This window comes from Amblyomma maculatum, chromosome 11, assembly GCF_055883805.1.
Source record: "Amblyomma maculatum isolate TAMU_Amacu chromosome 11, ASM5588380v1, whole genome shotgun sequence".
Classification (NCBI taxonomy): domain Eukaryota; kingdom Metazoa; phylum Arthropoda; class Arachnida; order Ixodida; family Ixodidae; genus Amblyomma; species Amblyomma maculatum.
Window position 1 is genome coordinate 108723180 of NC_139354.1, and position 13425 is coordinate 108736604.

General features: G+C 47.6%; 1 protein-coding gene across 1 annotated transcript; it reads left to right on the forward strand.

Annotated features, from left to right (window-relative positions):
- The first annotated feature begins 2332 nt into the window (after positions 1-2332).
- Positions 2333-6097, forward strand: LOC146174638 (vacuolar protein sorting-associated protein 4A-like). The gene is made up of 2 exons (XM_084585053.1): positions 2333-2625; positions 5131-6097. The coding sequence occupies exons 1-2, from the start codon at positions 2338-2340 to the stop codon at positions 6001-6003; spliced, it is 1161 nt and encodes a 386-aa protein (XP_084441179.1). The 5' UTR covers positions 2333-2337; the 3' UTR covers positions 6004-6097.
- The last annotated feature ends 7328 nt before the right edge of the window (positions 6098-13425 follow it).

The following is a 13425-nucleotide window of genomic DNA, read 5'->3' on the forward strand; positions in this document are numbered from 1 at the left end:
GCTTGGGCTTTTCGAGCGCATTGCGGGCCTGCTGGACGGCCCATATAGTTGAATGTCCTCAGTGTCTGTATTTTGCACAGCATTTTGAAGTTGCGGCGGGAAATGTTTTAGTGCAAAGCGCTCTCCTTTCAGTCGCCCCAAATTTGTTTCGTTGAATCCTTGCTAGGACCACTAAATGTGCGAATGTCCGAAATTATTCCGATGAGATTAACCATATCATTTGTGAATATAACCGTCGATGACATTTATCCACGTAATGCCAAATTACTTCATTTCCTCTTGGTAAACGGCATTACTGCAGGACTACTTGATGACCTCTCGCTCACATGTTACAATTGCGACTGATATCTCGCTGTGTGAAGAAAAGGCAAGTGCGGACCTTTTCTACGTCCCTTGACTGGTCTTTTTCTCCCCGCCTTCCAGATTTCACCCCTATCTATTTGGGTGAGTTGTTAACAGTAGTTCTTGCCCTTCACAAGCTCCCAAATTCGTTTTCAACGGCTTTAATGCTTACAGACTCATTATCTTTGTGTACTTCTCTACCTGCGTTTAATGAGTCGCAGTTCGCACATTTAAATTTCTCATCCCTTTTCATGTCCAATCAATTAGGATTGTTTGGGTTACTGGTCACAGGGGCCTTCATTTAAGTGAGCCTGCTGATGCTTTAGCGAAAACTGCCTTCTGAGGTGCGATCTTCGAACTCCTTCCAACCTGTGTGATCGTCACGGCAGCACGTTTTCGTACTTATATTTTAATGCGAGAATTTGGCACATCTGCGCCTAATTCCCTGGATGATTTTGATCACCTTCTATTCCCTTGGAGGAGTAAAGCCTAGCGGTCTCGCAAACTACAGGTTTCCTTTACGCGACTTGTCGTGTTTCTCAGCTAAATTTGTACCTTTACAGGCCTGGTCTTGTAACCTCTCCTTTGTGTCAATATTGTGCTGTGCCAGAAAAAACATTGAACATGTTTTCATTTTTTGTCGCCGTTGTACATCGCTAAGGAGGCGGTGGCTAGAAATGTCATTACAGAAACTTAGCTTGCGCTTGTCGTCAGCTGTTATGGTTTGGTTTGGTTTGTGGGGTTTAACGTCCCAAAGCGACTCAGGCTATGAGAGACGCCGTAGTGGAGGACTCCGGAAATTTCGACCACCTGGGGTTCTTTAACGTGCACTGACATCGCACAGCACACGGGCACCTTGCTTTTCGCCAGCATCGAAAAGCGGCCGCCGAGGCCGGGATTCGATCCCGCGTCCTTGGGAACAGTAGTCGAGTGCCGTAACCACTGCGCCACCCCGGCGGGGTCAGCGGTTCTGTCCCTTGGCGCTTCTCTATGCTGGGACGTGCCGATGAGAATGTTTGCTCTGCCCTACAAAATTCTCTTCTAGAGTCAAAACGTTTTTCATCATAACTAATTTTCATAATTATTTGTCTTTAACATATCCTTTTTGTTATTCCAAATTATGTTTCCCTTTACTTACTAAGTTACTATTATTATTTTTTTAATCTCACTCAATTAAATTGCAGCAAACCCATGCATCACCCTCGACCATCACTGTCAGTGAACATGATTTGCTCAAATTTCTAAGCTCGGTTCTGCAGAATGGAATCTAAGAAAATGTAATCACCACCTGGTCGTTCCCTTGTGGGTATGCGCTATTTTTATGAGGACAACAACAACAACAACAAGAACGACTCGGTGCGGCAGAGCAGAGAGGCCGCACCCTGATGACGTTCAGCCTTAGACTTGTACATAGTGTAATTATTTTGTACTAGCAAGTTGTCGTAAGTGGTCCAGTGGAATCGGGAGATGAAGGAGAGAAGAAAAAAAGAACATTTGTTTAACTGCGCATTTAGTTGATAAGGAAGAGGAGGACAAAACATCTTTATTTATTTAATCGGGGGGGGGGGGGGGCTCTGTCCAGGGTCCCGTTGGCCATGGCTGCAGTAACAGCGCGGTGAGCCAGCCATTACTGGCGCTAGAAGCGATTGTCGTGATGATGATAGTAGGAATTAAAATGATGCTAAAGTTAATGGAAACAGTCCTGTAAAGTGGCTTTCCTCATTTCCGTTCTTAAGCAGACGTAAATGCAGTCGGCAATATTTTTATAAGGAACGATGCTTTTAAAGCTGTCGCGTTGAAAAGGACAAGAAAATGGACTTGAGCCGGCCTTTTCGCCTGCTCCCGCGTCGCTTGGCATACGCTACTGCAGCGCGAACAGATCGGGGCGTGAAGAACGAAGTTTTGTTTGCACGCGAGTAGAGAGCCACGTGTACTGCAGAACGGCTTTTCAGCTTGACTGCTATCGTCGTCTTGTGTTCCGTCTAGGCCACCGCCATGGTGATCCCGGCGACGTTCGTCAGCGACATCAAGGCGGCCGTTGAGCTGTCCAACCAGGCCAACGCGGAGGACAACAAGAAGCAGTTCGCCAGCGCTATACGCCTTTACCGCAAGGCCATGGAGACCTACCTGAGCGCGGCCCTGATAATCCGCAACGCATGCGCTCCTTTTGTCGAGCGGGCGCTGAAGCTTAAGGAGTTCTCGGACGGCGACGCCGATTTGCACTTGGTGGGAGAAGGGGTACCAGAGATGAAGAAAATTTTGCAGATCGCCGTTCTGTCTCAAGTGAGTGAGCCATGCTGAATGAAGCATCCACTATGAAGACTGTGGGACCGGGCAGTGTGGGCGGAAAATATCTTATCCTCCATAATTTGTAGCAGGAAACGCTGACGAGCGGGAGAGCACGAACGACAGGAAAATTTATAGAACAAAATACCATTGAAACCACGTATCCGGTCGACTTGCCTGTCGTTCTTATTCATTGCATACGCATACCTTGTGCAATCGGCGACGCTCCATTTTCAGCAGCACACTTCCGTGTTCGCCCTCTTCACTTGCGGAGGTTTTTTTCACTGCTGAAGACAAACGCACAAATAGACGCATCTTGGCTCTATATGATGCGTGGAGATGTTTATGGTCAGGTAGATCTCTTGAATGCGGCGATGAATGCCCTTCAAATAAGGCTTTTCAGTCAATGTCGAGAACCCTTTCTGATAACGTCGCAATGAATCTCTCATCGCTAAATCACAGGTGAACAGCAGACACGCCCATTAATATTGCATTATAAAAGCGACATCATAACACTCCCGCGTGACACCATTTCGTGGGGGATATCTTTTTTGAAGGATATTTCCCGCTGCGTTTTTGAGTTATATCCGACTATATAGAAACGCCTACAAACAACCAAGCGCAGCGAGCCCGCCACAGCGTGCTGACATGCCACGTAACCAGTATGCCTACCATTAGCTATCGCATCTGCCAATCAGCCATGCTCCAAAGCCTCGTAAACTTCACACTCCATCGACGAATCAGCGATTTTTATGATGGTGCAGGTCAACGCCGTGTTCTCTGATGAGGCCTTTAATATCAGTTTAAAAGGGTTCACACAGGACATGGAAATAGTAAATTACTATATAGAATTTATATAGTAATTACTAAGTCAATTTATATACAGTATAGAATTTAATTAATAGAATTTAGCCTTTCGGTAAACGCCCCATTAGGTCTGTGTAGTGCAATTCTTTTTTCGGGTGGTATTGTATTCTAGTTCTAGTTTTTGACATGGGGCTGCTGAACTAAATACTAACTAGGCTAACTTTGCTTTGAGTGATTCCCCCTCGTCTCGTACGCATGCCGGAACACTTCTTGTAGCTGCAAGAGCAGAGAGAGGCATCGAGAAGAAAATGCACAAAGCTTGCTTTAGGCAGTGTTATCACCAAATTTATAAATTTCCTGCGAGCCGTCATTATACGTGTTTTCAGTAATTATATGGCTTAAAAACTTTTAACTAAATTTATCACCACTTTTTGTGGCCCCTTCCCGTTGATACACGCTTACATCATCGCCGTGATCACTATTAGGCGTTTAAGTCTACTGAAAGACGAAACCTTCTTGCTATTTTGTTTGGAAATAACCATCATGGCTTAGCGACGCCCGCTAACAGTTAACTCCGGGGTCAGAGTTCTTTCATTCGTTTATGATCCTTGAAATTTTCTCTGTCGGGTCAAAAAACGATCGTTTTTCTCTTTCCCGCCTATTACGTCATGCCCCATGTACTCTTGCTCATTCAGGCTAGCGTGGCATAAGCTCGTGAATGAAATTAAATCTACGCTACTGTCTTTCTTAACACCTTCTGACTGATTACGTGTTTCTTCCAATGCATGCTAACGCTTCTAGTGTGTATTTATTTACTGCGGAAAAAGGGAAAATCGAAAAACCAGGGGGTATGTGAGACGCCTCAACTTTTGACCTTTGACCATAAAGCTAATTTCCGTTGTATTTGGTAGTGAAAACCAACCTACGCTGCGCCAATCTAGTGCCTTCGCATTTTTACCTCGTTTAGCCACGATAAACCTCTGTAATTTTTTTTTTTTATGTGGTGAGATTTCATTGACACACAGCATTGTTGGCGGCAATTTTCTTAAATGAAAAGTGCGCAGTGAAAAGGGATCTTGGTTAAAATAGAGGGGCAGATAGCAGTTGCCGCGGCCGGCAATACTCTTTTCCTTCTTTTTGATTATTAAAAAAAAATAAATAAACCATTACCACCACCAGAAGCTCAGTGTCACGGAATCAGTACGAACACAGACAATCAGAGGAAAGCTAGGGCCAATCATTGCTTGGTGACTAATATTTTTTCAGGACAGGAAAAATAGTGTCCGCTTTTGAAGAAATCGAATTCAAAATAAAAAAAGTAAAGCCTCTCCGGCTCTTTGCCAGACCCGTGAGTAGAAACAGAGCCCACAGAAACCGTGTTGTTATTCTCTTCGCATTCTGCACAAACGAAGTCTAGGATCATCATACTGAAGTTCCTCATGCTAGTAAGTTGAACTTCAGTAATTGAAAAACGCACTGGCACTAAGAAATAATCAAGAAAGGGATAATATGCAAACGTCCTGTAACCGCGCCATTTGTGCATTCATCATAGTGTTATTTACGTTTACTTCCAAATTTATATTCACTGTCGACCACGCGAACTACATATATATGTTTCTCATTCTCACCTAATCTAAGCCAATGTCAATAAATGTTTTCATCATCATCATCATTCTCACTGCTGTTTTCTTTAAGGTTCTTCCTCCGTGGTGCTTGGCGGCTGGAACCGTTACTTCAGGCAAGAAAATCAATTTCGACGACGACATCCAAGGCATCGATCGCACTAAAGAGAGGCTAACTCAAATCCTGGCGGACCCCAAGGCGAAGGCTGTGTCCACCATACTTCTGCATGGTCCACACGGGACGGGTAAATCACTCCTCGTTAAGTCTCTCTACGCCAAGTACCCCGAGAAGTCCATATTCATTGTAGACCTTGATTTGTTCGTTATCGGCGGCATCAAGCACGACCCTACCTCGATGACCAGGATGCTCGTTAGGAACTACAGGAAGCACAACTCATCTGTACTTGTCCTCGAGGGCTTGGACCAGCTGTACCTGTCATACTACACGGATTCCAAGAAACCCATGGTGGCTGCCGTCAAGGCTGAGCTGCTGGTGTACATGAAGGAGCTGGCCGAGAAAAAAGAGTACAAGGAGGTAGTGATAGCAACGACATTCCGGCCGTGGCTCATCGCTGAGGACATGCGCAACGGCTTCGACGCCAAGATCAACATCCCCATTCCCCAGAACGAGGAGGCACGCAAGGCGATCATCCATGCTGAGTTGGCAAAGCTTCGCGTCCCTACCTACCAGGAGAGCGACATCGAGAGCCTGGCCAAAAACACGAATCGCTTCTCGCGCTACCAGCTGCTGCGCATAATTCGCTGCGCACTGGCTCGCAACTTCAGCAACGTCGAGGGAATCGAGATGGAGGAGGATGCCGAGAGACTGAGCCACATGACCAAGGAGGATATGGACAAGGTGGCTCCGCTCTTCACGGCCGACCTGAGCGAGGAGGACGAACCGAAGCATAAGGAGTTTATAGTGGCCAACCCGACGGCCAGTTAGCGTCTAGCGGGGCTACGACACCCTTCAGAGCAAGGTGAATGGCTGAAGAAACAGCAAAATTGTAGCAGATTCGTTCTGATAGACATTGGGAATAAATACGTAGTCACAACTCTAATATTTTCCTTTTATGTATTCACCTGAAAAAAAAAAAAAACTACATCACATTCCAAAGTTCTTGCGAACAGATCTCAATTGACCAGAATAATCTTGAATAGGCGAATGCCTGAATGCTTGCACATTCGAGATTTCTGCGTACGTCCAACGGGTCAACTATAAATAGGCATGGACAGTTGTCCTGGATTTTAACAAGTTGATGGCATGTCTCAAGGCGTGTTATATGCCGTTTATCGGCAAATAGTTGTATTATGACAGTAAATAGCTAGGTGTTGTTGATAGCTTGCAAATGGACATCAGCAAAGCATGGTAAATAAATTGTTTCTACGGTTACGGTTTTCCTGTTCATCTAATCAAAGCGAGCCTTTCAGTGAACTGAGAGAGTACTCAATTGGCCTTGGAAAAGCAAAAGCAACATATTCTATGACCTTAAAATGTGAGTTAATGTTTTTGTGAAATTTCTTATCCCTGCGATATCTTCGACCATTCTGATTTATAAGCCACTGTCTTAGCAATTTCAGCGCCAGTTACACGCAACGCAGGCGCTAGCAGGGCTCTACGAGTGCACTGCCGCGGGAGCAGATTTGTACAGGGTCTGGGTGACACGCCGGCTCCGCGCCGAGCAGGGGCTGATAATTTTGTTTTGGCGCTGGATCGCTGTTCGCTGAGCGCAGCCCGCGTAGTCCGTCGCGTGATTCGATGTCAGCTGCGGAGTGAAGGACGTCGTAAGCGCTCTCTTCTCGCTCAGTTTCAGTTTGGAGGTGCGCAGACACGCAAAATGCAGCTCCATGCTTTCGGCGCTAGTACTTTTTCTAGTCGTATACAACAGTGCCATTATGGTATATGGAGGCCGCGCTTCAATTGAGCGTATGTGATTGGCTCCCAAATAAAATGATGTAAAAGTTAATTTCAGCATTTTTTTAATATTATTATTATTATTTTTTGCCTAAGTTAATTTTTTTGTTGTTGTTGAAGAATCGAAGGATGAGAACATAACGTTAGAGGAGGTCAGTAAAATTATCGACCGGAAGCTAGAGCAGGAACTCGATGTCTTATTTAAGGAGATAGTTGCCGAATTTGTGGCAATCAGGGCGCCACTAAATGCGTTCACTATCGAGTTCAATGAGATAGATGCGCGCTTCGGCGCGCTGGATGCGAAATGGACGCCAACAAACAAAAATATAGCTAATCATGGCCATAAAAAATAACAGGCACACTATTTGGCAGTGCAATTGTCGCGGATATCGTCGTAAAAGGCCGGTTCTGCACCCGGAAGCAATCGCGTTGCAAGAAGTAGGCATACAAGCAAAGCTAACGGGGTATCGAGTTTCTGTACGGAAGGGGAGAAACCGCGGGTAGCTACACTAATTAAGAGAAACTTAACAGCAATCAGACATGACGCGGAGGTTAAAACATTGACCACGCCCTCGTCGAACTCATACCAAACAAGAAGACAGAAGCAAGCATTTTAATCGTGAAAATATACAGCACTCCGCGGCAGAGAATGGACAATCTCGGCACATTATTCCAAAAGACTGAAAATTGCGAACAACCAAGCACTGATCATTGTAGGTGACTTTAACACTCCACACCCAACGCGGGGCTACAAGCGAGAAAATATGAAGGGCTGGATCCTCTAGCAACACGCGCAACAGGCAGGGCTAACGCTGTTAACGAATCCACAGAATCCAACACGAAGCGGAAACAGCGTAACAGAAGACACTTCTCCGGATTTGACCTTTCTTAGCCATGCAAAAGACGCCACATGGTGCAACACTCAAGAGAACCTTGGCAGTGACCATTACATCATCGAAACTGTGGTGAAAGAGGACCGCGAAGAATCAAAGGCAAGAAGACTACATTAGTGGAGTGGGGTTAAACCTTCAGGGAAATTGCAAGCCAAATAGAAAGCGGAGAAATCACAAATATATCACAAATCACAAATCACAATCACAAGAGTGGGCAACAGCGCTTCGGGCAAATGTTAAAGAAGAAACCATAGAGGTGCCTGAAGAAGCAGATCTGGAGTAAGTAGACAGCCGTCTCGTGCACTTATGGCAAGCCAAAAAGGGATTGGAGAAGAAGCTAAGGCAACAAATTTGATGGAACAGGACCGTACGCCGCACACTGGCCCGGCTCAACAAAGAAATAGAAGAATGTGCACTTCAGCTATGTAGACAAAATTGGGAATCTACATGCAAAGATTCATAGGAATAGCGAAAACGTGGCAGCTACACGCTACTTCTTGGAGTCATGAAAAGTTACAGGCACGCTATGTGGGAACGCCTATCCCCGAAGTACTTCCAGACTACCACGGACCGCCAAACCTGGACCTGGATATATAGACCCATAGAAGAAACAGAAGTCACGGCTGAAATTGCTGGCCTTAAAACAAAGTCAGCAGTGGGGCCGGATGGAGTGAGCAATAAAATGTTACGAAATCTGGACGACGACTCAATCGCTGCCCTCGCAAGATACATGCAAGATTGCTGGCCACTAGGACGACTTACCACCATATGATCCCCAAACCCTGCAAAAAGCTACAGATTGAAAATCTAAGACCAATTTCTTTGACATTGTGCGTGGGGAAACTCATGAAACACGCCATCATGACAAGACTAAACAGACACATGGAAGACAACGGGCTCTACCCAAATCTATGATTGGCTTCAGACCTGGTCTGTCGACCTAAGAAATTATGCTGCAAATCCAACGCCAGATCATTGAAGCGCATACTAAAGACACGCGAGTTTTCCTGGGCCTGGACTTAGAAAAGGCCTTCGTAACGTCAAACACAAAGCAATACTTGAACACATACAAGACCTCGGCGTAGGTGAAAAAGCTTACAACTACGTAAGTAACTTTCTCTCAAAGCGAGAAGCAACCATCCAACTTGGAGAACACAAGTCGGACAAATTTACACTGGGCAGCAGAGGAAGACCCCAGGGCTCAGTCCTCTCACCCCTGCTATTCAATGTTGCACTCATCAAGCTTCCATCAAAGCTAGAAGAAATTGAGGGGCTAAACCACAGCCTCTACGCAGACGACATCACACTGTGGACCACGGGAGGTAGTGAAGGACAAACTGAAGACATCCTTCAGGCAGCTGTGTAAACTTGTGTAAACTGTTGAAGAGTACATAACCTCTAGAGGTCTGAAATGCTCTCCCCAAAAAGTCCGAGATGCTCGTGTACCAGCCACCACGCAGCAGATTGGACAAAGAACAACCTAGAATCCAACTACAGGCAGACGGAGTTCCCATCTCCAGAGTGGGCAAGATTAGGATCCTAGGTATATGACTGCAGGAAAATGGTCGTCACGGAGAAGCTATAAAGAAACCCGAAGGCTGCGCTCAACAAACGATACGTCTAATTAGACGCATCGCAAATCGCAAGTCGGGCATGAAAGAAGCAAACCTCCTACGACTTGTACATGCCTTTGTCATCAGCAAGATCGCCTACGCAGTCCTGTATCTTACACCTTGCCAACTACGAGAAGGCTAAGATTGAAGCAATCATCAGGAAGAGCATAAAAACAGCCCTTGGTATCCCGATCAGTACGTCTACGAACCGGCTAATGAAGCTGGGGGTGCACAATACGCTGGAAGAGATAACAGAGGCCAACCAAATCTCCCAGTACGAAAGGCTGGCAAAGACCCGGGCAGGCAGAAGCATACTTCTGAAACTAGGTATTCGATACTAAAGCCAAGGGGACCAGAAGACGGATGTCCCGATGGAAGTCAAAAAGCGACTAAAAATCCCCCCCGCTGCTACGAAATATGTATCCAGAGCATCACCAGGAAAGAAGGAAGAAAAGGGCGGAAACGCTGCAGAAGATATATCAAGGAAGACAGGACGTGGTCTGTGTCGATGCCGCCGAGTATGAGAACAAGCATGTTATGGTTGCGGTAGTGTCAGATGAACAAAATCTAAGAATAAGCGGCTCGGTTAGGACGAGTTTAGCTCACACGACTGAAGAGGTGGCAATTGCCTTTGCAATAGCAGGGACAATGGCTACTATAACTATAAGTGATTCAAAAACAGCAATATGCAATTTTCTCAAAGGAAGGGTCTCTCCACAGGCAAGAAGGATACTGAGAACATGTCAGGATGACAAAATAATCCGGCTAATATGGGCACCAGACCACTGCCAGCTTCATGGAAATGAGGGAGCTCATAAGCTTGCCCGCGGTCTCACCTTCAGGGTATAGGCTCTGATCCTCAGTACACTCTTAGCAGGGACAGGCTAGTCAGCTACAAAGAGATTACAGAGCACTATATTGAAATCCGCTTGCAATCGACACGAGGAAGACCCCCCGACAACCCGACCTGTGAACGACGGAGACTTGATGGCCCCGACGGCAGTTCGTACACATGAAAACCGATTCTCGCTGGATATACCTGTGGTCATCGATGGCTATAAGGTTAGCGCACTGGTAGACACTGGCGCTGATTTTTCGATTTTAAGTGGGAAGCTAGCAGCGCATCTTAAAAAAGTAATGACGCCATGGTCTGGCACGTAGATTCGCACCGCTGGCGGACATGTCGTGACTCCGAGCGGTCAGTGCACGCTGAGAGTCCAAATTCAACTCCACGTTTGTTGTCAGCTGCCTCGTGATACCTGACTGTTCCCGCGACTCTATGCTTGGTGTAGATTTTCTCCGGGAGTATGGAGCCATTATCGATCTCCGGAAACGTACCGTGACATTTTCGACCGAGAAAGCTGCTGATACTGACACCGAGAATCGCCAGCACCGCCGCGCCGCCCTTCGAATTGCCGCTGAGAGCGTTTATATTCCGCCACTTTCCAGTATTTTTGTGACTGTTACCTGCTACGAACTATGTGAATGGACAGCGGTCGCTGAGGGCAATCCGTCCCTTTTGCTCACCCACGGCATCACCTCGGCGCGGAGCCTCATCCACCTTCGTAACGGCCGATCTGAGCTCCTGGTGACTAACTTCACGAACGAACCCCGTCATCTTTTCCGCGCTACAGCAATCGCATTCGCCGACTGCTCACCGGACGTCTCTGAATGTTTTACATTCGGTGCAGTTGAAAATGTGTGCCCATCCCTTGACCGTCTTGATATTTGGTTGGTTGGTTTGTGGGGTTTAACGTCCCAAAGCGACTCAGGCTATGAGAGACGCCGTAGTGGAGGACTCCGGAAATTTCGACCACCTGGGGTTCTTTAACGTGCACTGACATCGCACAGCACACGGGCGCCTTGCTTTTCGCCTCCATCGAAAAGCTGCCGCCGAGGCCGGGATTCGATCCCGCGTCCTTGGGAACAGTAGTCGAGCGCCGTAACCACTGTGCCACCCCGGCGGGGTCGTCTTGATATTTGTACAGATGTCTCGGAAACACAGCAACGCGAACTCCGCTTTCTACTCCTAAAATACAGCGCTTGTTTCGCGATCTCATCGAAAATTCGGCAAACGCCTCTTGTGAAGCACCGCATAATTACGCCCGACGATGCCCAGCCTATACGACAGCAGCCGTAGCGCATCTCAACGACGGAACGTGAAGCGATTCAGACACAGGTTCAGGCGATGCTTTGTGACGGTGTCATCCAACCCTCCAACAGCCCATAATCGTCCCCTGTCGTGCTGGTAAAGAAAAAGGATGGCACCCTTCGCTTCTGTGTTGATTATAGAAAATTGAACGACATCACTAAAAAAGACGTTTACCCGCTGCCTCGTATCGACGACTCGCTCGACAGACTACGTTGCGCCCAGTACTTCTCCTCAATCGACCTGAAGAACGGGTGCTGGCAGATTGAGGTCGATGAGCGAGACCGCGAAAAAAACGGCTTTTGTTACCCCAGATGGTCTGTACGAGTTTAAAGTGCTGCCTTTCGGCCTATGTTCAGCGCCGGCTACTTTTCAGCGCATGATGGACACGGTCCTCGCTGGCCTCAAATGGCAAATTTGTTTAGTTTACCTCAATGATGTCGTCGTGTTCTCTGAAACCTTTGCCGAACACCTTCAACGCCTGCGCACAGTGTTAGACGCCCTTCGGTCAGCTGACTTAACACTCAAGCCAGAGAAATGTCACTTTGGCTACAAAGAGTTGAAGTTTCTCGGTCATCTCGTGAGCGCCGCGGGCGTGAGGCCAGATCCCGAACCAAGAGAAGTTTGAAACGCTTCCTGGGTCTCTGCGCGTACTACCGCCGCTTCATCGCCGATTTTTCCAAGGTTGCCGCCCCCCTGACTCGCCTCACGCGCGATGATACACAGTTCGTGTGGGGCGCCAAGCAACAAGAGGCTTTTTCTGAGCTGCGCAGACGACTGCAAACGAGCCTTGTTCTTGCCCACTTTCATGAAGACGTTGACACCGATGTCCACACCGACGCCAGCAATATCGGCCTCGGCGCTGTACTCGTTAAACACCAAGCAGGCGTCGAAAAGGTCATCTCGTATGCCAGCCGCACGCTCTCCTGCGCCGAGGCAAACTATTTCACTACGGAAAAGGAATGCCTAGCGGATGTGTGGGCAACCATGAAATTTAGGGCTTACCTCTATGGCCGCCCATTTAAAGCGGTCACCGACCATCATTCTTTGTGCTGGCTGGCCAACCTCCGCGACCCATCGGGGCGCCTAGCAAGATGGAGCCTCCGCCTTCAAGAATTCGAGTACACCATTGTGTATAAATCTGGCCAGAAGCACGAAGATGCTGATGCGCTGTCGCGCGCACCCGTCAGTTTAGTCGATGAGAGCACGGACGACGAGAGCGGTTTTCTTGGACTGGTGAGTGCTTCAGACGTAATGACCCGACAGCGAGCTGACCCGGACCATCAACCTGTCATTGATCACCTGGAAGGTCGAGCTGCTGATATCCCTCGCCAATTTGCTCGGAACCTGTCTGCTTTCTGTCTCCGGAATGGCGTTCTACTCAAGCAAAACTCCAACACTGTTGACCGAGTGTACCTCCTCGTAGTGCCGACCCACCTCCGTGCCGATATCCTTTTTGCTTGTCATGATGAGCCCACCTCTGGCCACTTGGGCTTTGCACGCACACTCGCCCGAGCTCATCAAGCCTATTATTGGCCTAAACTTGCTGACGCCGTTCATCGCTACGTCAGAGGCTGTCGTGAGTGGCAACGTCGAAAGGCGCCGCCTCTTAAGCCAGCGGGTTTGCTCAAACATACTGCGCCACCCCAGACGCCGTTTGAACAAATCGGCATCGACCTTCTCGGCTTATTTCCGCTGACATCGGTCGGTAACAAATGGATTATAGTCGCGACCGACTATCTCACATGGTATGCGCGGAAACCAAACCGGTGCAGCGCGGTACGTCATCTGAGATCAC